The sequence below is a fragment of the Podarcis bocagei genome, assembly GCF_964188305.1.
Source record: "Podarcis bocagei genome assembly, chromosome: 6".
Classification (NCBI taxonomy): domain Eukaryota; kingdom Metazoa; phylum Chordata; class Lepidosauria; order Squamata; family Lacertidae; genus Podarcis; species Podarcis bocagei.
The window spans coordinates 8,006,646-8,032,608 of record NC_138130.1 but is presented as its reverse complement, the minus strand read 5'-3'; the positions used below and the strand labels follow the sequence as shown (position 1 = coordinate 8,032,608).

The following is a 25,963-nucleotide window of genomic DNA, read 5'->3' as shown; positions in this document are numbered from 1 at the left end:
TACCAGCATGAGTTTGACCAAACTGCGGGAGGCAGTGGAAGACGGAAGTGCCTGGCGTGCTCTGGTCCAGGTGGTCATGAAGAGTCGGACATGGCTAAACGACTAAATGACAACAACAACAACCCAACTGCACCAAGAACTTCCAGGCTCAACCAGAGATCCTCTCTAGATCCTAATCCTGCTCATTGCAGCAGATCTTGCTATAGGATTGTTCCCCTACAAAGCCAAGTGTCCCATCCCCGGTTTAAGCTCTAATTCTCATTAACTGGAATAATTAATGTTATTCTCACTAGCCACAGCTTTAAACAAGAGATCTTAAACAAACCACAGTTCCCCATTGCCCAAGTTTATACAGCCTCATTCATGGCAGGCACGTCCAACAGGTAGATCGTGATGTACCGGTAGATCACTGAATGACTGTGGTAGATCACTGGCTCCCCCCAAAGAAGCTCAACAACTGTGGCTCTCCTAAAAAAAACTCAGCATTTTTGCCCTGCACCCCAAAAAGCGGGCCTTTCCTTCTCCCTAAAAATAGTTCAACAACACTGACCTGAACCCCCCAAAAGGGGGTAGATCACTGCCAGTTTTTAACTCTGTGAGTAGATCACAGTCTCTTGGGAGTTGGCCACCCCTGATGTAGAGGAATGCCAATGTTTTCTGTGAAATGTGAACACGAGCTGTAGAAAACATCACTGATTTGAACTAGAAGAAGGAAGTCATGTTTTCCATTTGTCTGTACAGGTTTCCCTTTTGTTTTGCTTTTAACTTTAAGTTTGTGTCTCTTTGATCTGCATTTTTATTATGTACATCTACAACACTGTGTTTAAACATGGAACATAAAATATGCTAAATGTCCAGATAAAATTATTGAGTCCCTGGGATGTTCAACATGAACTTTCTGTATGCCTGAGCAATGTGCCTTTTTTCCTTTTTTTTTTTTTTTACAACCACTGCAGGTTTATTACTTTCGGAATAATGAAGATGCTTCTTTAATTTATTTTTAAAGCCCTGGGAGCCCACATATTTAATAAAAGCTCTCAGCAACATTAAACTACCCTTAATTAAGATTTCCTGTTAAATAAAGAAAACCTGTATAAGGAGCATCTTCTGTAGATGTAGCTATTTATTTACCCAGATAAACATATCACAATGTAACTTATTTTCTTTTTTAAAAAAATATTTTTATTAGCAGTTTCAACATAAGAAATTGTCAAACCATATAATCGCTTACATTAATTTCCCCCCCTTTCCCCTCCCTTCCCTCCTCCCCCCACCAAGGACTTCCCTCAGCTCCTCTCACTGATTTCTCAGCCCATATTATTCTCTGCATGTTATAAAATTGTACATATCCCTACATTATCTATCTAACATGTTATCAACCAATAAATCTGTGTATGTTTATTCAGAACCTGGCAAGGAGTCCAGTTCATTTTGTTGTCTTTTTAGATAATTTGTAAAAAGCTCCTATTCTTCCTTAAAGTCACAGTTGTCCTTGTCCCGCAATTATATTTAGCCAACTCTGCGTAGCTCATCAGTTTTTCTTGCCACTGTTCTTTCTTTGGGATTTCCTCATTCTTCCATCCTTGTGCTATCAAGTCTCTCGCTGCTGTTGTGGCATACATAAATAAATTCTTTGTTTTTCTTGGCAAGTCTTGTCCTACAATCCCTAACAAAAATGTTTCTGGTTTTTTTACAAATGTCATTTTAAACATTTTTTTCCCAATTCATTGTATATCATTTCCCATTTTTTTAAAATTTCTCTACATTCCCACCACATATGATAAAAAGTCCCTTCTTTTTCTTTACATTTCCAATATATATTTGACCTGGTTTTATACATTTTTGCAATCTGTACTGGTGTAATATACCATCTATACATCATTTTCATATAATTTTCTTTCAAGAGAGACCAATCTGTAAATTTCAAATTTACTTTCCACAGTTTTTCCCAATCCTCGAATTGTATATTATGTCCTATTGTCCTGTGCCCATTTGATCATAACCGATTTGACCGCCTCATCTTTTGTTTCCCATTCTAGCAAAACACTATATGCTTCTTCAGCACCTTCCCTTCTTCTTCTATAACTTCTTTTTGAAATCTAGAAGTTGTATAACTAAACCCTGATGTAACTTATTTTCCTATTGGTAGTACAGAATTCTGTTTTTAAATAAAACACACGCAGACTTGTTATACAGAGAGAGAGAGAGAGAGAGAGAGAGAGAGAGAGAGAAGGAATAGTCTACAAATAAAAAATAGCTGAAGAGTGAGGGCTTTGGAATATGTATGTGTGCCACTACAGTGGCAGACAGAGAGAAACTCTAGATTCAGGTAGGTAGCTGTATTGGTCTGAAGCAGTCGAAATATATATAAAAAATTTAAAATGTACCTGAAGAAGTGTGCATGCACATGGAAACTTATACCAAGAACAAACTTAGTTGGTCTCTAAGGTGCTACTGGACAATTTTTATATATATTTAGAGAGAAACTCTGTTAATGGAACAACACCTGTACCCTCCAAGAGCCCCCATTACGCCTCATTGAAGTTCTGTGGGCATAAATGCACATAAATGTAAATCAGGTACATTAAATCTACACACACATCCATCAGCAGAGCTGCTCCTACCATGAGGCAGAGTGAGGCAGCTGGAAAGTCGCTAGAAGGAGTGCCATGTGGTCTGCCCTGCAGCCCCTAAGCTAGCTTACTGCCCTAGCTAGGCTAGGTGAGGTGAGGCAACCTCCCACCCCACCGGTGATGGGCCCAGATCTGTGGGCAGGGGGAAATGTCAGTGGTCTATCTTGTTTCAGGTGCCTAAAGTTCTTGGGCCGGCCCCGTCCATCAGTATTCTCAGTGAACACAAGCTAGGACTGCATTTCTTTTTATCTTGTTTTATTCTTCATTTTAGTAGTAATTTTTATATTTGTGGTTTTTATTCTGTGCAAGCTGCCATGTGTGGACCTTGCCTGGGAAAGTGGTATATACATATTTTAGAATAATACGAACTGAAAAGTGCATCCTTCCCTAACATGTCAAATAAGATCCAATAAGTGCACGAGCTCTGGAGTTGGCATAGTTAATTTCAACCAAGACTTTTTTCCCCAGCTGGAATGTGCCAGGATGGCATTCTGGCACCTCTCAGGTGGGCACCAAAAGTGCAGGGAGAAATCTAGATAGTAGAAGAATACTTGGCCAGTTTAGATGTATTCAAGTCTCCAGGGCCAGACGAACTGCATCCAAGAGTATTAAAAGAACTGGCCGATGTGATCTCAGAACCACTGGCAGTCATCTTTGAGAAATCCTGGAGAACAGGCGAAGTCCCGGCAGACTGGAGGAGGGCAAATGTTGTCCCTATTTTCAAAAAGGGGAAAAGAGAGGACCCAAATAATTACCGCCCAGTCAGTCTGACATCAATACCAGGGAAGATTCTGGAGCAGATCATTAAGAAAACAGTCTGTGAGCACCTAGAAAGGAATGCTGTGATCACCAATAGTCAGCATGGATTTCTGAAAAATAAGTCATGTCAGACTAACCTGATCTCGTTTTTTGACAGAATTACAAGCCTGGTAGATGAAGGGAACACAGTGGATGTAGCCTACCTTGATTTCAGCAAGGCATTTGACAAGGTGCCCCATGATATTCTTGTAAAGAAGCTGGTAAAATGCGGTCTTGACTATGCTACCACTCAGTGGATTTGTAACTGGCTGACTGACCGAACCCAAAGAGTGCTCATCAATGGTTCCTCTTCATCCTGGAGAAGAGTGACTAGTGGGGTGCCACAGGGTTCTGTCTTGGGCCCGGTCTTATTCAACATCTTTATCAACGACTTGGATGATGGACTCAAGGGCATCCTGATCAAATTTGCAGATGACACCAAACTGGGAGGGGTGGCTAACACCCCAGAGGACAGGATCACACTTCAAAACGACCTTGACAGATTAGAGAACTGGGCCAAAACAAACAAGATGAATTTTAACAGGGAGAAATGTAAAGTATTGCACTTGGGCAAAAAAAATGAGAGGCACAAATACAAGATGGGGGACACCTGGCTTGAGAGCAGTACATGTGAAAAGGATCTAGGAGTCTTGGTTGACCACAAACTTGATATGAGCCAACAGTGTGACGCGGCAGCTAAAAAAGCCAATGCAATTCTGGGCTGCATCAATAGGAGTATAGCATCTAGATCAAGGGAAGTAATAGTGCCACTGTATTCTGCTCTGGTCAGACCTCACCTGGAGTACTGTGTCCAGTTCTGGGCACCACAATTCAAGAAGGACACTGACAAACTGGAACGTGTCCAGAGGAGGGCAACCAAAATGGTCAAAGGCCTGGAAACAATGCCTTATGAGGAACGGCTAAGGGAGCTGGGCATGTTTAGCCTGGAGAAGAGGAGGTTAAGGGGTGATATGATAGCCATGTTCAAATATATAAAAGGATGTCACATAGAGGAGGGAGAAAGGTTGTTTTCTGCTGCTCCAGAGAAGCGGACACGGAGCAATGGATCCAAACTACAAGAAAGAAGATTCCACCTAAACATTAGGAAGAACTTCCTGATAGTAAGAGCTGTTTGACAGTGGAATTTGCTGCCAAGGAGTGTGGTGGAGTCTCCTACTTTGGAGGTCTTTAAGCAGAGGCTTGACAACCATATGTCAGGAGTGCTCTGATGGTGTTTCCTGCTTGGCAGGGGGTTGGACTCGATGGCCCTTGTGGTCTCTTCCAACTCTATGATTCTATGATTCTATGATTCTAACCACCTTTATCAAAGCCCCACTGTGCCTTTGGCTCATGAGGAGACACTCCCTGGACCCCACATGGGGATGTCCTCTCCTCCTGAGCCAGAGGTGCAGCGGAGCTTTGGCGAGTGATTGCCTCCCAGCTAACAGCTGATGTACGGGAAAGCTGCACCTTAGCTGAGCAAGCCCCCATGCTGCCCCTCTTTGGGGTCAGTCTTCTGAGGGAAGTGGTGTTCCAGCAGCTTTTTCTCTGGAGAAAGAAAAAGCACTGGTTTCAAGAATAAGAACAATAATAGTTCTCGATCGTTTGCGTCAATGGAAAGGAAAGCTGGAGAAAAGAAGTATTTGCTAAAAGGCCCCTGCCACACTAGCCACAAGGTGTAAGAAGTGGCAGTAACTCCTTCATAGATTCTCCCCCCTCCTGCCCCAAACCGCCACAAAATTGCTGTGTTAGAATATAAAGTAATGAATGACTTCCTGACAAGAACAATGCAATAATATGCCTGGGGAGATTTCATGGAAAAAGATGTACCATGGATGGTTTAGATATAAGTTGGGGGTTGAGTCCATTCTCTGTCTGTGTACTATGTTGACCACTGCCTCCAGAGAGCTGTGAGAGGAATATTAAGAGAACAACAAGCATTTTGCCATCTAGGAGAACAAAATTCAGATTAACATAGCATCGTCGAGAGAATTTTCATGTCTTCTCCAGAAAAATGTGAAACCCTACAAATGTAATTAAAATAATTCAGATATATTGTTTCAGCAATGGCATCTGCTCTCTGAGTCAATGGAATACTTTAAAGCCCATTTGGTGAAGTAAAAAAAAAAAAGGCATAGAAATAGGAGTTCGATACACACATTGGACAATAACCTTATGACTTTTAAAATTGATATGCAAAACCATGACAATAAAAGGTTGAATCTCAGATACAGCCATTTCTTATTTTACATTTGATGAAAGGCTAGAGCAAGTACTAAACCTCAGTGAATTACGTAGGAAAATATCTATACAGCATGAATGTCTCCATGCAGAGTGCATGCTATGCCATGAATTATTATGCAGCTTTCCTTCACAGAGCAAAGCTCTGTAACAGAACTCAGGTGATCTCAGTTTCTCAACTACAAGTCCATGTGCTTTGATCATGAACAATTTTATGATCTTTGCAGGGAGAAGTATATTGCTACATTAATATGGTGTCCAACTCAGTGTGCAGCTGTATACCGTGTACAATATTCAGCAAACAACTTCTAATAATTTGAATAAACCTCTAATAAAAAACATCTTCCAACAGGTCCCAGGTATAAATTAGCTGCCAAAAGGTATGGGTATGACTAAGTGAGGAATCATCACATCAGGTAGAAGTTGTCAAGGCAGCTAGCAGTGTTTAATCCCAAGGGACTGTCCCACATTCAGGTGTACCTACTAGAAAAAAAATACAGTTTATATAGAATTTTGCACTTTTGGCCTTAGAACAGAGGTGCTACCATGTGCTAATAGGAACAACAGTCTGACATTTCACTACAGACTACTTAAAAATAAATTGAGTTCTAGCTATTAAAAGAAATGAACCGAAAAGTTCATTCGAAAAGAGGACTTTTAGCCTTAGCTATCTTTGAAACAGTTTGTCTTTCTCAAGCTATTGTTCTGCCTCAGAAAACCCATCTTCCGCTATCTCAAGGAGAGAGGTTTGAGAAACACTTAAAATCACCAATGCTATTAACATTACAAAACCTGGAATTGTTTAAGATGGGTCAAGAGTTCTGAAGTCTGAAAATGAGCAATATATCTCGGGTATACTATTTTTCTGCAAGCCCAAGAACCAATGTTCATGGCAGCCCTCTTATGAGCTGTGCTGGTGCATGAGAAGCTGTCACTGGGGTTGCAGATCGACTTTCACTGTGACAAAAAGACAAACTGTGAGAATGTGGTTGCTATGCATGCAGCTGCTGCAATTTGAATAATTATGTTGGGCTTGGGGCGGGGGACACATCAAAGGTTCCTAGCCATGAAAGCTGAAGGAAACACCATTCTACGAGAGTAAGAAATCTCTGATGCTGTGGAAAGAGAACAGGGGAAGACCCTCTCCTTCACGCCATGATTGGGTGTGCCCAGAGGTCCCCTGTTGGAAACGGAATGCATGTCTGGATAGACTTGGGTCTGATCCAGTAAGACAAATCATAGGTTCTTACTAGAGATGGCATGGGACTTTGCGGGGGCTTGGCATTTTAACTCTCTCCTGCTTGAGAAGTCTGGCTCCATTTCAAGGTGGGCTAGACCCCTTCTGAGTCAGGTATCTCGCCTACCTTTACTCCTGCTGTGGTGTGTGCATCTTCCCCTTGCTGCTACACAGCCCTTCCTGCAACTTCCCTGCCCCTTTCTTTCTCAGTCGAAAGGAAAAAGGCGGGGAAGGAAGCAGTCCTATGAGGGCAGGAGGAAGAGAGAGGATAAGTCTTATCTCTCGAGCCTATTAGGGTTCTTTGAGAGTGTCAACAAGGCAGGGAAAAAGTGGATAGAGAAAAGTTTTTCTCCCTCTAACACTAGTCCTCATGGACATCCAAGGAATCTGAATGTTGGAGGACTCAGGACAGATAAAAGAAGGTACTTTTTCATACTTTGGGGGGTGTGGTCGCAACCAACATGGATGCCTTTAAAAGAAAATTATACAAATTAGTGGAGGATAAGGTTAGCAGCAGCTGCTAGCCATGATGGCCATGTTCTGCCTCCACTGTTGGAGTCAGTATGCCTCTGAATACCAGTTTCTGGGAGATCTGAAACCAGGTAGGCTGTTGTGGTGTTTTTTTTTGTCCTGCTTGCCAGTTTCCCACCTAGTTCTTACATCAAATGGACCCCATGCAACTTCTGCAAGAGTGCTGCCACGGCCATGCAAATATTGGTGGCTACCTAGGCACCATTCCAGTGGAACTGTCAGTTCACACAGTCCCTTCAGGCAAGGATTGTCCAGCCAGCATTCCTCTAGGAGCCCCACATGCTGTCACATAGGGGTTTACTGCCATATGAGAAGCAGATTGACCTATTTGATTGGTCCATGCATGTTGGCCTTTACAGAGCTGGCCTTTCATTTGTTGGATATATTGTTATCTTCTTCCTCTGACTATCTTTCTAGGAGTTACTGTTCTCGAAGGGCCAATTTATGCAGTTGGAGGCCATGATGGTTGGAGCTATCTGAACACAGTCGAGCGGTGGGACCCCCAAAGTCAGCAGTGGACTTTTGTAGCCAGCATGTCTATTGCCAGAAGCACAGTCGGTGTGGCAGCATTAAATGGCAAGTGAGTAGTGGGGGATAATGGTTTAAAGTGGTACAGTTATCAATTACTGACACATACTTGGGCAGAAACGTTCTAATGCCTCTTACATTGACTAGATATCACAATTACCTCTTCAAATTCCAAACTCAAGGTGCTCTTCTGCTCAGTGGTGTAGCGTGGGGGGTGCAGGGGGGGCCGGCTGTACCGGGCGCAACATCTGGGGGTTAGGGTTAGGGGGTGCAAATCCACGGGTTAGGGGGCGCAAATTCACAGGTTAGGGGGCGCAAATTACTTGCCTTGCCCCGGGTGCTGACAACCCACGCTACGCCACTGCTTCTGCTACTTGCAAGCATGACTAAAATGGCTTATGCCAGGAACAGAGATTTCAGAAATGGAGCCTGTGCATAATTAGAATAGTGTTTACAGACCTGAAAGTTCAAGGGGAAATCTCACAATTAAGTTTGCAGTTTGCAGTTTGAAGAAATTGCATATTTCCTAAATGGTGTCTGAAATACAATCTTGCATTTTATAATGTGATCTTTATTCATTCTTCCCATCTCTCAAGCCCAAGTAGCAGTTATGGGAGTAGATGGCAACACTGTGTCAATGTCTATGCCTTTTGCTCCCAGTAGTTTTGCAGTCTTACATTTTCCTTCTCCTTTTATTTATAATCTTTTTCTTTCATTTATGTTATTGTCACGTTATCTTAATAAATTGCTGATACCAAGAACGAAACAGGTAGGGAGCCGTGTTGGTCTGTTGTAGTCGAGACAAAATAAAAAAACTCCTTCCAGTAGCACCTTAGAGACCAACTAAGTTTGTTATTGGCATGAGCTTTCGTGTGGATGCACACTTCTTCAGATACACTGAAACAGAAGTCACCAGACAGAAGTCACTATATATAAGGGTCTGGTGAATTCTCTTTCAATGTATCTGAAGAAGTGTGCATGCACACGAAAGCTCATACCAAGAACAAACTTAGTTGGTCTCTAAGGTGCTACTGGAAGGAATTCTTTTATCTAGAACAAAACACTCTGTCATCAAAGACAGCAGATGTGACACATCGTCATTTGCATAAACTAGTTCTGGAATTGGTCTGGCAGTGGTAGCTCCCAGTGGTGCACATAAACAGAAGATGCAAACGCAAGACCACCTGCATGATTTGGGTTGTGTGTGGGAGGGTGACTGCATCAGAAAACTGAGGAACTAATGGAGCTATCGGCTTAACACCCAGTATTGCCATTTTTCAACATTCACTGCTTTCAGATCTTCCAGGTAAATATGCTTTGGACTACAGTCATGCAATCCAATTCTATGTGTGTTTCCTCAGAAATAAGGCTTGGTTTGTCCATTAGGGCTTTCTCCCAAGTAAGTGTGATAGGAGTGCATCCTTAGGCTGTAGCCTTTGAAATGCAGAAGTCGCTTTTCCCCACAGTGCACTTTTGTACATAGCACTTTGCATTTGTACACACCTTAACACAACACATCTAAAGCACCAGCTACGATCCATGTTTTGTGAACAGGCAGCTGGGTGTCCTTTCAAATTAGTGCACAGAAGTGCTAACTCATCACTTCAATTACTTTTTCCACAGACCTCTTTTTTTAATAATGCAGTCTTTTAAAAGAGAGGGTCTGGACACCGGTATATACTGATAGACTAAGGATATAAATCTGTTTGTAGAGGTAGCTAAGTGTCTGTATTGCTTCCCATTTTACCTTTCACATTCATAGAAAAGTTAAATTGTGAGGGGAAGTGGCACATCTCTGCAGCATCAGCACGTCTGCCCCAAGAGGAGGTAACCTGAAAAAGCACTCCCTTGTGTACACATGTGTGTAGCAAGTGCATGAGAATTGCATTCTCGCACAAAATGGATTATAGCCCTACCAACAGAATGTCTTTCACAGCAACAAATAGTGTGAGACAGGTGCAACACGGAGCTGACATCATGTGTACAGCACTCCCCTAAGGTACTTGCATCCAGCACCGAATGTACATTATCACGCAGTGTGAACATGCCCTTAGTCAGAAAGTTCCTTTAATCAGACCATTCCCCAAAGTACCGTATATTGGTTCCATTTCTCTTCTGAACACTTATTTCAGGTTCAGTCTAATTGAGTCTGGTCTTAGTGAATTGTGGCTCTAGTATGATACAACACCTGTCATTGGGCTTTAATTGATAACTGTATGCAATGCAGACACTTGCATACAGGAAAATTTACTGTATTTTTTGTGTAAAATTAATGTTATAGGAAAGCAGGGAGTTATAGCTTCTCATAGTTAGTGGACTGTTCTTTAACTTGGGAAATCACAAGACCTATTTCTGTTTGATCTTCAGAAAGTCAGTTGGCTAACATTTGTAAAAATTGATCACCTGAGACACGCTACAACACCATGCAAGTGCTTCAACTGCTCCACACGCCAACTGCTGCATGGACTTTAATATCACAAACCAGACCATTATACTAGAGGTGTGGGAATATTTTTCCAGCATTGGAAACTAATATTCCACGGCAGATACTTTAGGACTTCAGTACTAAACTCTTTGACACTTTGATAAGGTCTCTTTATGGTGTTTCAAAAAATAGCTTGATAGAAAAAAGATAAAATAATCATGTGAGCGTGTGTTCATAGATGAGGTATGTGGGTGTTAGGTTTGCACCTACTGACTCAGCACTGGATAGCTCAGTTGGTTAGAGTGTAGTGCTGATAACGCCAAGGTTGCAGGTTCAATCCCTGTATGCATATTCCTGCATTGCAGGGGGTCAGACTGGATGATCCTTGGGGTTCTTTACAACTCGATGATTCTATGGCCACCCCTCAACCTTCATGTGTTGATGATAATTTGTTTTTAGAAGCCTATAGACATAAGCTTTAATTGTGCAGTCTGTAGCAGAGTGCAGATCCTGCAGTCAGAGCAAAGGCCATTGGGCTTCAGCTGCTGGGCACTGATACATGAATCCTGGGAGCAAGACTAGTAGATAGGATTCTGATCCTCCTTAGTGTCATAGGCCTGGAGTTGGCTTCACCTGCTGAGCAGCAGCCTGAAGGAGCAGAAGGTGAAGTGACTCTACCTGCTACTGATCAGCCTTCTTGCTCCTGATGAGAACCAGCTGGCTCCAGCTTTCTTAAGCAGGGTTTCCAACGTCAGTTGCTGGAAACAACATTTGTCATTCCTGACCAGACCTTACTGCTTCTTGCTTCTCATGACATTGGTCTCTCAACTTTCTTGACCCCTGGATCATCTGACTACGTGACTCAGATACTCCTGACCTTAGGACTGGACTGAACTTTGCATACGGACTTTGCCTCCAGGCAAGTACCCTCCTGATACTTGACTGGTTGACTGGCTCCCCCCCCCCGCCCCACTGAGATCTGTTGTAGCTGGGCAGCACAGGACTGTGACACTTGTGTACATTTCTGCTCAGTTTGCATATATCTGTTGTTTAATATTGTGTGGATTCAGGAAGAAAAATAATTATAGTAAAGTAGTCACATTTTATCCAGGGACACGGGTGGCACTGTGGTCTAAACCACAGAGCCTAGGGCTTGCCAATCAGAAGGTCGGCGGTTCGAATCCCCACGATGGGGTGAGCTCCCATTGCTCGGTCCCTGCTCCTGCTAACCTAGAAGTTTGAAAGCACGTCAAGTGCAAGTAGATAAATAGGTACTGCTCTGGTGGGAAGGTAAACGGCATTTCCGTGTGCTGCTCTGGTTTTGGTGTTCCGTTGCACCAGAAGCGGCTTAGTCATACTGGCCACATGACCTGGAAGCTGTCTGTGGACAAACGCCGGCTCCCTCGGCCAGCAAAGTGAGATGAGCACCGCAACCACAGAGTCATCCGCAACTGGACCTAATGGTCAGGGGTACCTTTACCTTTACCTTTTAGTCACATTTAAACTGTGTCCACTTAAAGTGAGATGACGGAACTATTACAAAAACAATTATATCTGTGTGCTCAGCTTGAAAGTAACAAGAAAAATAGTTAATGGCTCATGAAATCAGTCTTCTTTATAGTGTTCTGAACAAGTGAAATTAAAGAAAGTGTTAGGGTCCACCAGGATAAGTAAATAACTGTGTGCGCTGTCACCATGGGTCTGAAGAGGTCCTTCTTCACTTCTTCATTCAGCTTATGGTGGTTAGGGACAGAGGCAGGAGGACAAATGTGATTCATGAAAGGGGTTTAAGTATCTGGCAGAGCTGTAAAAAACAACAACAGACGTCGCAGCCTTGCTCCACCTGCAAGGAAGTATGTACAACTGAACCAAGTGCTTATTACATAGCATCAGACTGCCTGAGATTTTTATTGTAGTTGATTCTCTGAATGATACCTCAAGGAGCTAGCAGTAGATGCAATATCTCGGGACTGAAATATTAACATATACTAACATGGCTCTCTCAAATACCCATTCTTTTATACTGAAAACCCGACTTTTCCTTATCACATTCAAGGCTTCTCCCTCCAGCATATTAAACGTCTTCTTCAACAGTTCTGTACTCAGACAAAACAACTAAACAATGCACTTTTCCCAAAATGATCTTAATAAATAAAATAAAACCCTGCTTTATTGTATTTTAAAGGCAACAGATGTCACCCAGTGTTGTCTGAGAGCACTTTAACTTGCACAAGAAGACCTCATGTTCCTTTCCATTCCCTTGCAGCCATCTCCCACCCCAACTTCTCCAAATCTGCTCTGGAGATTTGGTGCAAACTAAGGGGTCCTTCCATTCTGGCAACATTTGATTCAAGCAAACACATTTATTGTGCCATACACTGCATTCTGTTAGTTTAAAGATGCCACAGGTCCCCTGTTGTTTGTATGTTTATATATGTCACAATAAACTAAGATTGATACTCCACAGAAACATAAACTCATTGAGTCGGCTTCAAACTATACTCTGCAAATCTTGATTTATCACTGTTAATATTTCGCTGGATGTGAGAGTCTTTACCCCTATTACCAGTCTAAGCTGATAAAACAGTTTGTGTCTTCTTATCAGAAAGACAAAAAATATCATTAGATTGTCGCTATAGCTAATTTTTGACTTTTTCCCCCATTGCTTTTTTCCTTTTGAAGTGCTATATATATATATATTCCATTTAATGGGAAATGTCACTAAATATGTGCAGGCTGCAGGGTTTTTTTTTTTCCCTGTCTAGCCACACAGATGAATGGGAAAAGCAAGCAAAATGCCAAGGGAGTTTTTGGAGACAGAGTAGAACTGTCTCCAAACAGTTTTGGAGACAGGGCGGATAGTACCATCACCTGTGTGATAACTGGTCTGCCAAACAAAGGAATAAATATGCAGTAACATAAAGCTATTTTACTAAGCTTATGGGTTTTTTTATAAAATTTTTATTGGTTTTACATTTTTTTATACACAATACAAACAAATAAAAAGACAAACAAACATGTATAATTTCGTATCCTTTTTTTCATAAACCTCGCTTCTCGGACTCCCCCAAACCTCCCCTTTCTGCATCCAAAATTTCAAAATTATTTCAGCAAATCCTAAATTTAATCTTGTCAAATATATTCCTTCATTATTCTTTTCTTTAACTTAATCTTTTATCGCTGTAATCTCCTTATCTTTCTAAAGAACCTCAACATTTTAACATTCATCAATTTTATAATAGTTCTTAAGATAAATTTTAAATTTCTTCCAATCTTCTTCCGCCGTCTCTTTCCTCTGATCATGGATTCTGCCAGTCATTTCAGCCAATGTCATATAGTCCATCACCTTCATCTGCCATTCTTCCCGGGTGGGTAGATCTTGTGTCTTCCAATACTTTGCGATAAGTATTCTTGCCGCTGTTGTAGCATACATAAAAAAAGTTCTATCCTTCTTTGGCACCAATTGGCCGACCATGCCCAAGAGAAAGGCCTCTGGTTTCTTCAAGAAGGTATATTTAAATACCCTTTTCAGTTCATTATAAATCATCTCCCAGAAAGCCTTAATCTTCGGGCACGTCCACCAAAGGTGATAAAAGGTACCTTCAGTTTCTTTACATTTCCAACACTTATTATCAGACAAGTGGTAATGTTTTACTAAGCGTTTGCTTGCTCCTGAGTAACAGCTTCTGGCAGATTCTGACACGTTGACTGCATTATGGAGATGCTTCTTTATAGTGATATCTCTGTCTAGAGATTGTACCCTTCAAAGCCCTGCTACTCTAATAGTCTAACAGCATGGAAAGTTTCTATAGCTGCAGTGGCATAGAGACTTTCCATGTGGTTGTTACAAGTTACAGTTTCCATGTGAGCCTGCTTGGTCTGGGATGTATAGTAGCAACAGTCATTGATATTTTTCTAGAAAAAGAGGTGCCAGACCTCACCAGAAACACTTTCCTTGTTCTCTTACAGTGACAATGGTGCCCACTTGAGAGGTGCCAGAACTGAGTTCTGGTGAGTTCTGGCTGGGGAAAAAAGCCCTGGCAGTAGTGATGCATGTTGCTATGTTGTTAGGAAGTTTTTAATGTTTGATTCTGTTTTTAATATTCTGTTGGGAGCTGCCCAGAGTGGCTGGAGAAACCCAGCCAGTTGGGCGGGGTATAAAAAAATTATTATTATTTCATTTTATTGTTTTATTTTATTTTATTTCTAAACAATGCCAGGCAAAATAGAATTATGAGGTTCTTAGGATTAGGAGACTAAATTAGAGTTGCAGTGCATCATAGTACTTATCCAATACTTGTTAATGATAAATTTATTGCACACCTAAAAACAAAAGTAGCATTAAGCATATATAACTTTTGAATGCTAGTCCATATATTTTGAGTATATCTAAAAAGAATACTTCAGATAGGACATTGTGTCCAATCTCACATTGCCCATTCATCCATAAACCGTAGTTGACTTTCTAATTGGCATTGCTCCACTGCATCAAGTGCTGCTGAAATGTTTGAGAATAGCTCAAATGGACAGTTCTGCTTTGACTGCACAACTTTGTTCTCCCTCCAAAAGAATATTTTTTAATATAAATTTATTGTCACATTTAACCAGTCAGCTAAAATGTAAATTTACTAAATGATCTTGTAAGTGCAGCTCTGAAACCTCTGAGGAAATCTTCATTTGTTATTTTTCTTTCTGTTCTGTGCATAGCTAAGCACAGTGAAAATCTACGGCTTTTATAGATACTGTCTTTAGAGGATATGGATATAAGCCCATAGTTTTAGCAATATAAACAAATATCAGTTGTGGTTTAAGGTCAGATATTTTTTATAAATTCCATATGGTGAAAGTTTGCTAAGTACAATGTTAAGGCATAAAAGTAGGAAAATCTAAGTCCTGAAAGTAATAGAGAAAATTAAGCAATTCTTCGTCTGATGACCAGCTTGATAGCCTCAACCCTCAAAGTTCAGAGGTCTCAACAGTCCCTTTAACTATGTCATGTGTCAGACACCCCAGTTAAGTTTTTTTGAATCGTTGCTAAATGTCATGATTTGAACTTTCTTCTCCTTCATAAAATATGAATGGCATGGTTTTCAGCAGAATTAAGTACAGTGGTACCTCGGGTTACATACACTTCAGGTTACATATGCTTCAGGTTACAGACTCCGCTAATCCAGAAATAGTGCTTCAGGTTAAGAACTTAGCTTCAGGATGAGAACAGAAATCGTGCTCTGGCGGCTCAGCAGCAGCAGGAGGCCCCATTAGCTAAAGTGGTGCTTCAGGTTAAGAACAGTTTCAGGTTAAGTACGGACCTCCGGAACGAATTAAGAAGAAGAAGAAGAAGAGTTTGGATTTGATATCCCGCCTTTCACTCCCCTTCAGGAGTCTCAAAGCGGCTAACAATCTCCTTTTCCTTCCTCCCCCACAACAAACACTCTGTGAGGTGAATGGGGCTGAGAGACTTCAGAGAAGTGTGACTAGCCCAAGGTCACCCAGCAGCTGCATGTGGAGGAGCGGAGACGCGAACCCAGTTCACCAGATTACGTGACTACCGCTCTTAACCACTACACCACACTTAACCCGAGGTACCGCTGCACAGTCATACCTCATGTTATATCCGCTTCATGTTACGTTCTTTCAGGTTATGTCCCGCAGCGACCCGGAAGTACCGGAAAGGGTTACTTCAGGGTTTCGCCTCACGCATGCGCAGAAGCACAAAATGACGTCATGCACAGAAGCAGTGAATCACAACCCGTGCGTGCGCAGACGCACCACTGCGGGTTACATTCCTTTCATGTTGCAAACGGGCCTCTGGAACGGATCCCGTTCGCAACCAGAGGTATCACTGTATACAAATGATTATTCCTCTCTCTCTCTCTCTCTCTCTCTCTCTCTCTCTCTCTCTCACACACACACACACACACACACACACACACACACATTTTATTTAAAGTCATTGAAATTAGTTCCTTTTGATATAGATTAGTTGGTAGAGCATGTAATATCAGGGTTGTGGGTGCAAGTCACATGTTGGGCAAGTGGACTAGATGACTCTTGGGGTACCGTCCAACTCTACAAGTCTATTTCTATTATTCTATTTAAAATAGTCAAATCTGTTTACAAAGGTAATAACAGCAGCAGCCATCTTATTTTCATGATTCCACGTTTTTCATGGTTCAGTAGGTGCCTTCTCTTCATTTTGCAAACAGTGTTCGTTTTGCCTCAACTCTGGATATAATGCAAGTTACCCACAGCTACCACTAGGGGAGCAGGTTGCGAGTGCTTCTCTTCAGAGTTCTGCAACTATCTCTCTTGTTGGGCTCCCTGTGATGCTCCTAGGCCGTTTACTTCAAGCTATCTTTATTTGTTTTGGGGAAGTATCCTGCGCTTCAGTTGCCTTGAGTAGAAGGCATGGGAAGCCCACAACCTGACATGAATGGCTCTGTCCAGGTCCCTGGTGGAAGCCTGGCAAGTGGAAATATATTAGAATTCCAGAATATGCTAGTTTTTTAAATAATAATAATAATAATAATATGATGTTATATAAAACATCAACATTGAGGAGTTAGGCGTTCTGAAAGCACTGCACTTTCACAAAGTATTTACTCACCTAATTTTTGCAGCAGAGAAATACCTCTTTGAGAGGGACCATAAAATCTGAAATGAAATTAAGGAGATACATCTTATTCTGATTGATTTAATTATTAGAAGCTCTGCTTATATCAAAGAGTTGCACATTATTCCTTTACTAACTCTTCCTATTACGATGCTTTAAAAGTGATCTATGGCTTCTGAGCCTCTTATTAGAACAGATCTTCCCCCGTTCTATTTTAAAATAATTCTGTATGTCTGCATTTGATAGAAAAATATATTTAATTTCCTTTATTGGAAGATCACATCATAACTTTTAGACATAAACTCTCAAACAGAACAGCCACCCATTGAGTGAAGTGTCAAAAGTCACAATTGTGGTATACCACAGGAGCCCTTCACACATTTACAATAGCTGTCTTTCACAACCCACAGAGAAAAACTTCTGCCTTTTATTGATTCTCCTCCTCCCAAAAGCAGACTTTTAAGTACTTTATAGTTCCACAGGCTGATAGTGCTTATATCAAGTATAATGGGTTGCTCATTATTGATTACAGAGAAATAAAGCAAATAGACATTTTGTTTTTGTTTTTTACAAAAATCTTTGAGACTCCAAACATACAATTGACACCCTTAGGTTCAGATCAGGAGACGAAACTCTCCACATAGTTGGGGGGGGGGAATGGACAAGATCTGGAGCAGAATTTCCTTCTTGTCTGCCCCCCCCCAAAAAAGGTAATACAAATTTGCAGAATTCTACTCAGGCAAAAACAGGGAAGGGGAAAGAGTTGTGATAAAACTAATTAAACTTCTTAGTAAAATTCGGCACATACCCAGGGGCGCCGACTTATAAAAAATATTGGGGGGGCCCATACCGGGGTCCTGCCGCTGGTTCGCTCGGGTAGCCGGGAGAACGCAGTTCGAGGTGGCGGTGTTGGGGAGAGACCCTCGCTCAGGGCGCCACTAGACTTGGCGGCCGGCGGCCTATCTGGGGGGTTTTGGAGCGTATTTCGGCGGAGCGATTGGGGAGGAGGGGGCTTGTTGCCGGATTCTTCAGCTGAGCCGGAGATCCGCTGCTGGGGGTCCCTGGGCCGAGTTGTGAGCACGGCCTGCTGAAGGGAGATCCAGCCGATTGCGCGACGGGGATGGCCGGGGCTCTCCGGCTAGGGCGCGCGGCTGGCTGGCTGGCGAGGGAGCAGGTGGGGAGGAGGCGGGGGTCCTCACTCTCTTAGGAAACGCACCCGCGCGCCCGATTGCCACGAAGTCCGAAGGGTGCGTGTGTGGAATTAAAAAGCAAAAACGAGATACGGGCAGGGCAGGCAAAGAGTTTTCTGCAAGAGGATGGAGGGCAGGTTGAAGAGAAAATCACTCAGGATGAGACAGTCAAATCAGCCATGATAAAATGGGCTCAGGATATTGGGTATAACATCATGTTTGAGGACTGGGAAAGGTTATGGACCACCGGAATGAAATTCACGGCATGTAATGCCTTGAAGGAAAATATTATGAAAATGATTTATAGGTGGTACATGACCCCAGTCAAGCTTGCAAAAATATATCACCTGTCTGATAATAAATGTTGGAAATGTAAGGAGGCTGAAGGGACATTCTTTCACCTCTGGTGGACTTGTCCAAAAGTGAAGACCTTCTGGGAAATGATCTATAATGAGTTAAAAAAGGTATTTAAGTATACCTTTCCCAAGAAACCAGAGGCCTTCCTCTTGGGCATTGTTGGCCAGAAAGTGTTAAAGAAGGATAGAACTTTCTTTATGTATGCAACTACAGCAGCAAGAATACTTATCGCAAAATATTGGAAGACACAAGATTTGCCCACACTGGAAGAGTGGCAGACGCAATTGATGGACTATATGGAACTGGCTGAAATGACTGGCAGAATCCGAGATTTGGGAGAAGAAACAACGGAAGAGGACTGGAAAAAATTTAAGGACTATTTACAAAAACAATATAAGTTGTATGAATGTTAAAAATTTACACGATTCGGAAACTATAGCTTCAGCAATTAGATTTGGGAAACAGGAAATTATATTTTAAGTAAGAAAAGGTCAAAATCTAAGGTAATACTATGTTTAATTTAAGATATAAGTAACTGATGAAAAGTATGTTAAATTTAGAGGTATAGTATTTGAAAAGTACGAAACAAGGTAATAATTTGCTGATATCTTTATTATAAAGAATGCAGGGTAAGGGAGATGCGAGGAAGTCCAGTTAGTTATATAAAAAATGTGTTGAATGGTTGGTTTTCTTTTCTTCTTTTTCTTTTTTCTTTTTCTTGTTCTTTTACTTTTTTCTTCAGTGTATGTTTCTAACTTTGTATTTGAAAACTTAATAAAATATTTATATATATATAAAAAGAGAGAAAATCCTTTCGCTTTTCTGGGGCGCAGGGAAGTCTCAGAGCCGGAGGTTGGGGAAGGGACCCCCTTTGCTCTGCCCTCTTCTCCCGTCTTAGATTCGCATGGGGGTCCCCGCCCGAGCTTGCCTGGCCACCGGGCCACACAAGGGCCGCGCTCTACGCGGCACACCTTGCTAGCCGCGCAGCTGTCCTCCGCGGCTGCGGAGCGGCCCTGCGCCGGTGCCCAGCCCCTCTGGGCGCCCGCTGCGCTGCCAATGACAAGCGGGCGACGTCGCGGGCGGGGAAGGCGTCGCTTTCTTTCCCGATCCTGCATCCTCCCAGTCTTCCAGCCCTTTTTTGGGTTGGAAGCTCGTCTCGTTCGCCCTTCTCCTTTCTTCACCCTGCGCGCAATTTTCCTCCCTCGTCTCCCTCCTCATTTCTCCTTCCTTCCTTCCTTCCAGACTGACTGACTGATGGGCTTGGGCTCGGGCTCGGGCTCCGGGTCGGGCTCGGGCTCGGGCAGCCACAGCGTCGGCGGTGTTGGCGATCGGCGGCGCGGGGGGATGGCCCTCCCGGGGGAGCCGGCGCTGCTCAATGGGGTTGCCAAGGAGACAGGCCGGCCGCCCCCTCCCCCGGCCCGGCGCCCCCCGCCGCGCCGGTGCCCGTTATCGAGCTGGTGCGCGCCGGGCGCCCTATAAAAGCCGCGGACGCGCCCACCGCCGCCCGAGATTATTGGGGGGGCTGAGCCCCCCCAAACGAATTTTTGAGGGGGCTCGGGCCCCCTCAAGCCCCATGGAGTCGGCGCCTATGCACATACCTTCTTTGATACTGCTACTTAGAAGCAAAACTCCCCTTCCGGATCCTGCCTCTTGATTTAATGGACCTCAATAGTCAGGGACTCTGCTAAATGTTGGGAGAAACTGCACTAACAAAGAAAATATATATATGAAGATCCAGTGTGGAATAGTGACTAGAGTGTTGGACTAGCACCTGGGACACCAGAGTTCAAATCCCTAGACAGCTGTGAAGGAGTACTGAAAGAGGAGCCTTTCTTTTAACCATTGTTGTAATGTAAATAGCTGTAAACTATACAAAAGTAGCAAGCAATTGTTATGATGACAGGATAATGGTAAAACACTGTGGCTCATCCTACAGGAATTTAAACTACAGGAAGCTTTGCTTTGAAAGTCAGTTACAGAATCGATTCCTCCAGTTTGTAACCCATGGCAGACGAATTAACCTCTGGTGAGGTTCAGCACACGATTCTATTTGTGTGGCTGCTTTATGAAAGGGCATTTGCTGCTGCTGCTGCTTGGAAGAAAGAGCAGAAAATGCTTTTAAATTTGCAGGAACTGGGACAGGCAGATGTTCCTGCCCTGAACTGACCAGGTTGTCTTTTCTTCCCTATGAGCACTTTATCATTCTTTATCATTCTGAATAATACACCTTTAGGAAGTCACCTTCCTGATCTGGCCCTCTTCCTTCCCCTCTGTTTTGCAGGTTAATTGCTGCACTGGTAATATATCTATATATGTCATTTTCTTCTCCTGGCATTTCTTTATTTTGTTTCCTTCACTACCTTTCCATTTTCCTTACATTTGTACTTCTCCTTCTGCTGCCTACCACACTTCTTTTAAAGTTTGAAAGGCGTTTTCTTCCTCTTCATTTTCCACACTCTTTGCCTTTGTTGTTGTTGTTTAGTCGATTAGTCATGTCCGACTCTTCGTGACCCCATGGACCAGAGCACGCCAGGCACTTCTGTCTTCCACTGCCTCCCACAGTTTGGTCTAACTCATGCTGGTAGCTTCAAAGACACTATCCAACCATCTCGTCCTCTGTCGTCCCCTTCTCCTTGTGCCCTCCATCTTTCCCAACATCAGGTTCTTTTCCAGGGAGTCTTCTCTTCTCATGAGGTGGCCAAAGTATTGGCGCTTTATTTTCAGGTGGGGGGTGAATCACCAAAATGGAACGACTCTCTTGCAAACACTTTCTAATAACTTAGTGACCATCCACTTCAAGAAAGATGTAGGTTTTAAAAAAATCAAATATACAGTGGTGCCCCGCAAGACGAATGCCTCGCAATACGGAAAACTCGCTAGACGAAAGAGTTTTCCGTTTTGGAGGTGCTTCGCAAAACAAATCTCCTATGGGCTTGCTTCGCAAGACGAAAATGTCTTGCGAGTTCCTGCGGGGTTTCCCCCTCCCCCCTTTTTCTAAGCCGCTAAGCCGCTTATCAGCTGATCCGATAAGGCGCTAAAAGCCGCTAATAGCGCTAATAGTGCTAATCCGCTAATCCGTCAATGGGCTTGCTTCGCAAGACGAAAAAACCGCTAGACGAAGAGAATCACAGAACGGATTCTTTTCGTCTTGCGAGGCACCAATGTACATTGTTGTTGCTCATTCTGATCCCACTTTCTCTGTCTCCCTGTCTCTCCCTTCCCTTTGTAAAGAGCCTGTGCTTTATCTGCATATCCATTCCATTTCTTGACCACATTAGTATGATGGACAAAGCCATCCTAATAGTGGGTCTTGTGTTGCAGCCAAGGCCCTGCTGGTCACTGCAGAAAGTGGTTCGCATCCCCTTTTTCACCTGGGGGTCCATGGCTGGATCTGCTCCACCCACATCCCTGCAAAGCCCTCTTTTGGCTACCACTGGCAAAACACTGCTGGCAGTAATTTCTCACCCACCTAGAGGGCACAGGGGGGTTACAGGAAAAGCCCTCCCTAACTAGCAAAGCTCAGCTGAGGGATGCCTTTACCTAATCCTGTTCCCTCCTCTGTTTATCAGAGAGTTAGGGTTGGACCTAAAGAGGCTATAAATGGCTAAAACATACAGACTCCAACACACAAATACTAGTAGCCCCTTGCACAGAGGTAGCGAAATCAACCTATACACACATCCCACAAGAAGCAAATGAATGAAAAGCACATTTTAGGACCGTTAACCATTCTTAAAGGTAAAGGTAAAGGACCCCTGACAGTTAAGTCCAGTTGCGGACGACTCTGGGGTTGTGGCGCTCATCTCGCTTTACAGGCCGAGGGAGCCAGCATTTGTCCGAGCTGCAGAAAGTTTTTCTGGGTCATGCGGCCAGCATAGCTAAGCTGCTTCTGGCGCAATGGAACACCGACTCCAGAGCAGCGCATGGAAATGCTGTTTACCTTCCTGCCAGAGTGGTACCTATTAATCTACTTGCACTTTGGGGTGTGCTTTCAAACTTCTAGGTTGGCAGGAGCTGAAACCGAGCAACGGGAGCTCACCCCGTCGTGGGGATTCGAACCGCCGACCTTTTGATCGACAAGCCCAAGAGGCTCAGTGGTTTAGACCACAGTGCCACCCACGTCCATTCTTATTTACTTGTAATCAAGACATATAATGCAAGAAGTGCAAGTGTGACTAATTTACACAGTTTTACAGCACATCATACAAGCCTATCTCTCACACAAAGCAAATTGTAAGGCCTGAACTATAAATGCCCAAAGTTGAAGTGCTAGGATTCTGACAGGTAGAGGAGACTGTCTGAACCATTAAAAACTGCAGGTTGTGGGTGCTACTTTTAAATATATATCTTAACAACAAAAACACCATTGCAAGCAAACAATTAGTGCACCAGAGGGGAAAGCCCAGTCCAGGCTGCTCAGTAGTATACAAGATTATTATTTTCCTTGCAGAATATTTTCAAGACGGAGCATTTTAAATGTAGCATCCCCACCACCTTTACTTGCAGTCTAAAGTGGTTTAGAGAGTAATCCTATGCAGGAGGAGCTGGCATAAAGCAAGTTGCTATAAATTAAGCCAGCATAAAGTTACTACATTTCCAAACTCTGTCAGGTGCGGCTGCTCTGCTTAAGCCTAGAAGAGGGAAAGTGAGCCTTTAAAATAGTGCTTTATGAGGGGTTGCCGGGTCACATGTCTGAGTTGAACAGACTTAGGATCTAAGCCGCAGCCCCACCCCTTTCTGGTCTCATCCACATCACAACCTCATAACACCCCTTTTGCCCGGTTCAGTGCAAATTAATGCAAGGCGTCAATGAACAGCAGTCAAGTGCCACCACTTTTGCTTTTCTGTCAGACATGAAATTCAGATAGGTTTGAGCTACATCACTGGCCTCATTAACAAAAACGATTGTAGGCTATTAATAATTGGCCCAAGGAAATAAGCTATTAGTTGAATTTAAAAAATATACACTATTCGGTAGTTGCTTCGTGGTGATTGTGGGTTTTCAAAGAGTTATACTTCTCTGCCTTTAGTACACCACTTGATAAATCGTATGGTGACATTTTCTTTTAACTGAATCGAGACTCATTCATAATTCAGTGTGTGAGCCTGATCTTTAACACCTTTTCTCATCAATGCACTTTCCTGGAGTGCAGCCCCTGAAAAGCCCTGCGTGCAATCACTATGTTCTGCACGTTATCTCTGCTTTCTGAATGAGTATATTCTGAGCAGAATTAAATCTTATTAGGTATTGTACATAAAGCTCCCAGGAGACTCAATCTCACTGGAAACATGAATGACTCCCCCCCCCCAATGCTATTCTATTTTGGTGAACAAAAGCGAAAATTCCTCCTATCAGTGAGTGAGAGTCTTTGCATGTATTAACATGTAAACCATATTAGGTTTCATACTGTACCCACTTTCCTGAGAGTAAGCCTCTGAGTTCAGTGGACTTCTAATTAAGATCATGTGTAAGATCATGCTGTGACACTTCCGTCATACTCTCATGGGGTTTTAGTTTTATGGAGATCTAATAAAACTGAATCAACCCAATGAATCAGCTAGATTGCAATTGAGTAATCAGCTATAGGAGCAACCCAATACACAAGAAGCTGGCATAAAGCAAGTCAGTGTAAATTAGGTTGGCATAAAATTATACCAGACTCGCTCAGTAGAGCATGAGACTCTTAGGGTTGCAGGTTCGAGCCCCACATTGGACAAAAACATTCCTCCATTGCAGGGGGTTGGACTAGATGACCCTTGTGGTCCCTTCCAACTGTACAATGTTATGATTCTGTGAAACCTCCTTCAGCAGCAGGGCTGCTGCTGTTGCTGCTCTTCCTAAGAGCCAGTGTGGTGTAGTGGTTAAGAGCGGTAGTCTCGTAATCTGGTGAACCAGGTTTGCTTCCCCGCTCCTCCACATGCAGCTGCTGGGTGACCTTGGGCCAGTCACGCTTCTCTGAAGTCTCTCAGCCCCACTCACCTCACAGAGTGTTTGTTGTGGGGGAGGAAGGGAAAGGAGAATGTTAGCCGCTTTGAGACTCCTTCGGGTAGTGATAAAGCGGGATATCAAATCCAAACTATTCTTCTTCTTCTTTCTAAGCCTTGCAAAGGGAAAACAATAGCTTAAAACAGTACCCTATACAGGTCTTGGGTTTGACCTAGCTGAGCTGGCTAAGGATGCAGCCAAAGTGCCCCCCCCCACCATTCAAATCCCCGCAACGGGTTGAGCTCCGGTTGCTCGGTCCCTGCTCCTGCCAACCTAGCAGTTCGAAAGCACGTCAAAGTGCAAGTAGATAAATAGGTACCGCTCCAGTGGGAAGGTAAACGGCATTTCTGTGCACTGCTCTGGTTCGCCAGAAGCGGCTTAGTCATGCTGGCCACATGACCCGGAAGCTGTACACTGGCTCCCTCGGCCAGTAAAGCGAGATGAGCGCCACAATCCCAGAGTCGTCCGCGACTGGACCTAACAGTCAGGGGTCCCTTTACCTTTTACACCAGTGTTTCCTCTGCCAACTTTGGCTGAGCTGGGGTTGGGGTCTTAATGCTGACTGAGCCTAACTGATCTGGGAATCCGCTGGCTGATTGTGAGATCCACTGCAACCTAAGTTGCTCATCGTAATGGAACTTGCCATAAGATTGTCCTCTAAGCATTCTTTTCAACACACAAGTATAAGTCCTAAAGTACACTATTGATCTGACTCTTATCTCAAAAAGTATGGAAGGAAAAAATGAGAATCATTGGTGGAAATTATTTCATAAGGCCATGGAGTATTCGGAACACTCTGTTTTCAGAGATTCCAGATAGAAAACAGCATGATCAATGTCTCCTGAATGAACAAAGTGGATGAGTGTTATATCTAACATGATTGATCTGTCAAAGAATAATATTACTGAAACGCCACTATCCAGTGCAAAACAATTGCATGAGTTAGTTAATGATCTCGAGATGGAAAGAAATATATTTGTTTACAAAAACAAGCACAAATAAGTACACCATGATGTTAAGGAAATGAAACAATCTGTTGTGACAGGCAGCTTGACAAGTAAGTCTTGCGTTATGCATGGAATTATTCCCCATCCTCAGTTTTTGAAGTATAATTCAATAGTTTGCCTTGTTGCTGTGCTTACTGTACAAAGATTAAAACAATCCATTGTAAAATAAGAATACATTTCTACTAAATCATCCCCCGAAGGAAAAGGGCCAGCTCAACTGCATACAATTTTATGTATTGTATTTATATTGTACCCTTCCTCTGATCCTAAATGAATCCCAGGAATACACTTACTTGGAAGTAAGCTCCATTGAACATTGTAGGACCTACTTTTAAGTAAACATGCATAGAATTGCACTGTTAATTAGGTGAGTACATTCAGCTTTCTTAAGCATCCTTTTCAATGCTTTCTCTCTTA

The 25,963-nt window shown here is 43.0% G+C and overlaps 1 protein-coding gene across 5 annotated transcripts in view; it reads left to right on the top strand.

Moving 5' to 3' along the window:
* KLHL1 (kelch like family member 1) overlaps nucleotides 1-25,963 on the top strand; it is a 138,958-nt gene that overhangs the window by 100,129 nt on the left and 12,866 nt on the right. For 4 of the 5 annotated variants that reach the window (XM_081198384.1, XM_081198382.1, XM_081198385.1 and 1 more), the window contains exon 8: nucleotides 7,858-8,020. In XM_081198384.1, coding sequence (XP_081054510.1) covers nucleotides 7,858-8,020 — 163 coding nt within the window. The remainder of the gene's footprint in view (nucleotides 1-7,857; nucleotides 8,021-25,963) is intronic. The other variant, XM_081198386.1, reaches the window with a different exon arrangement.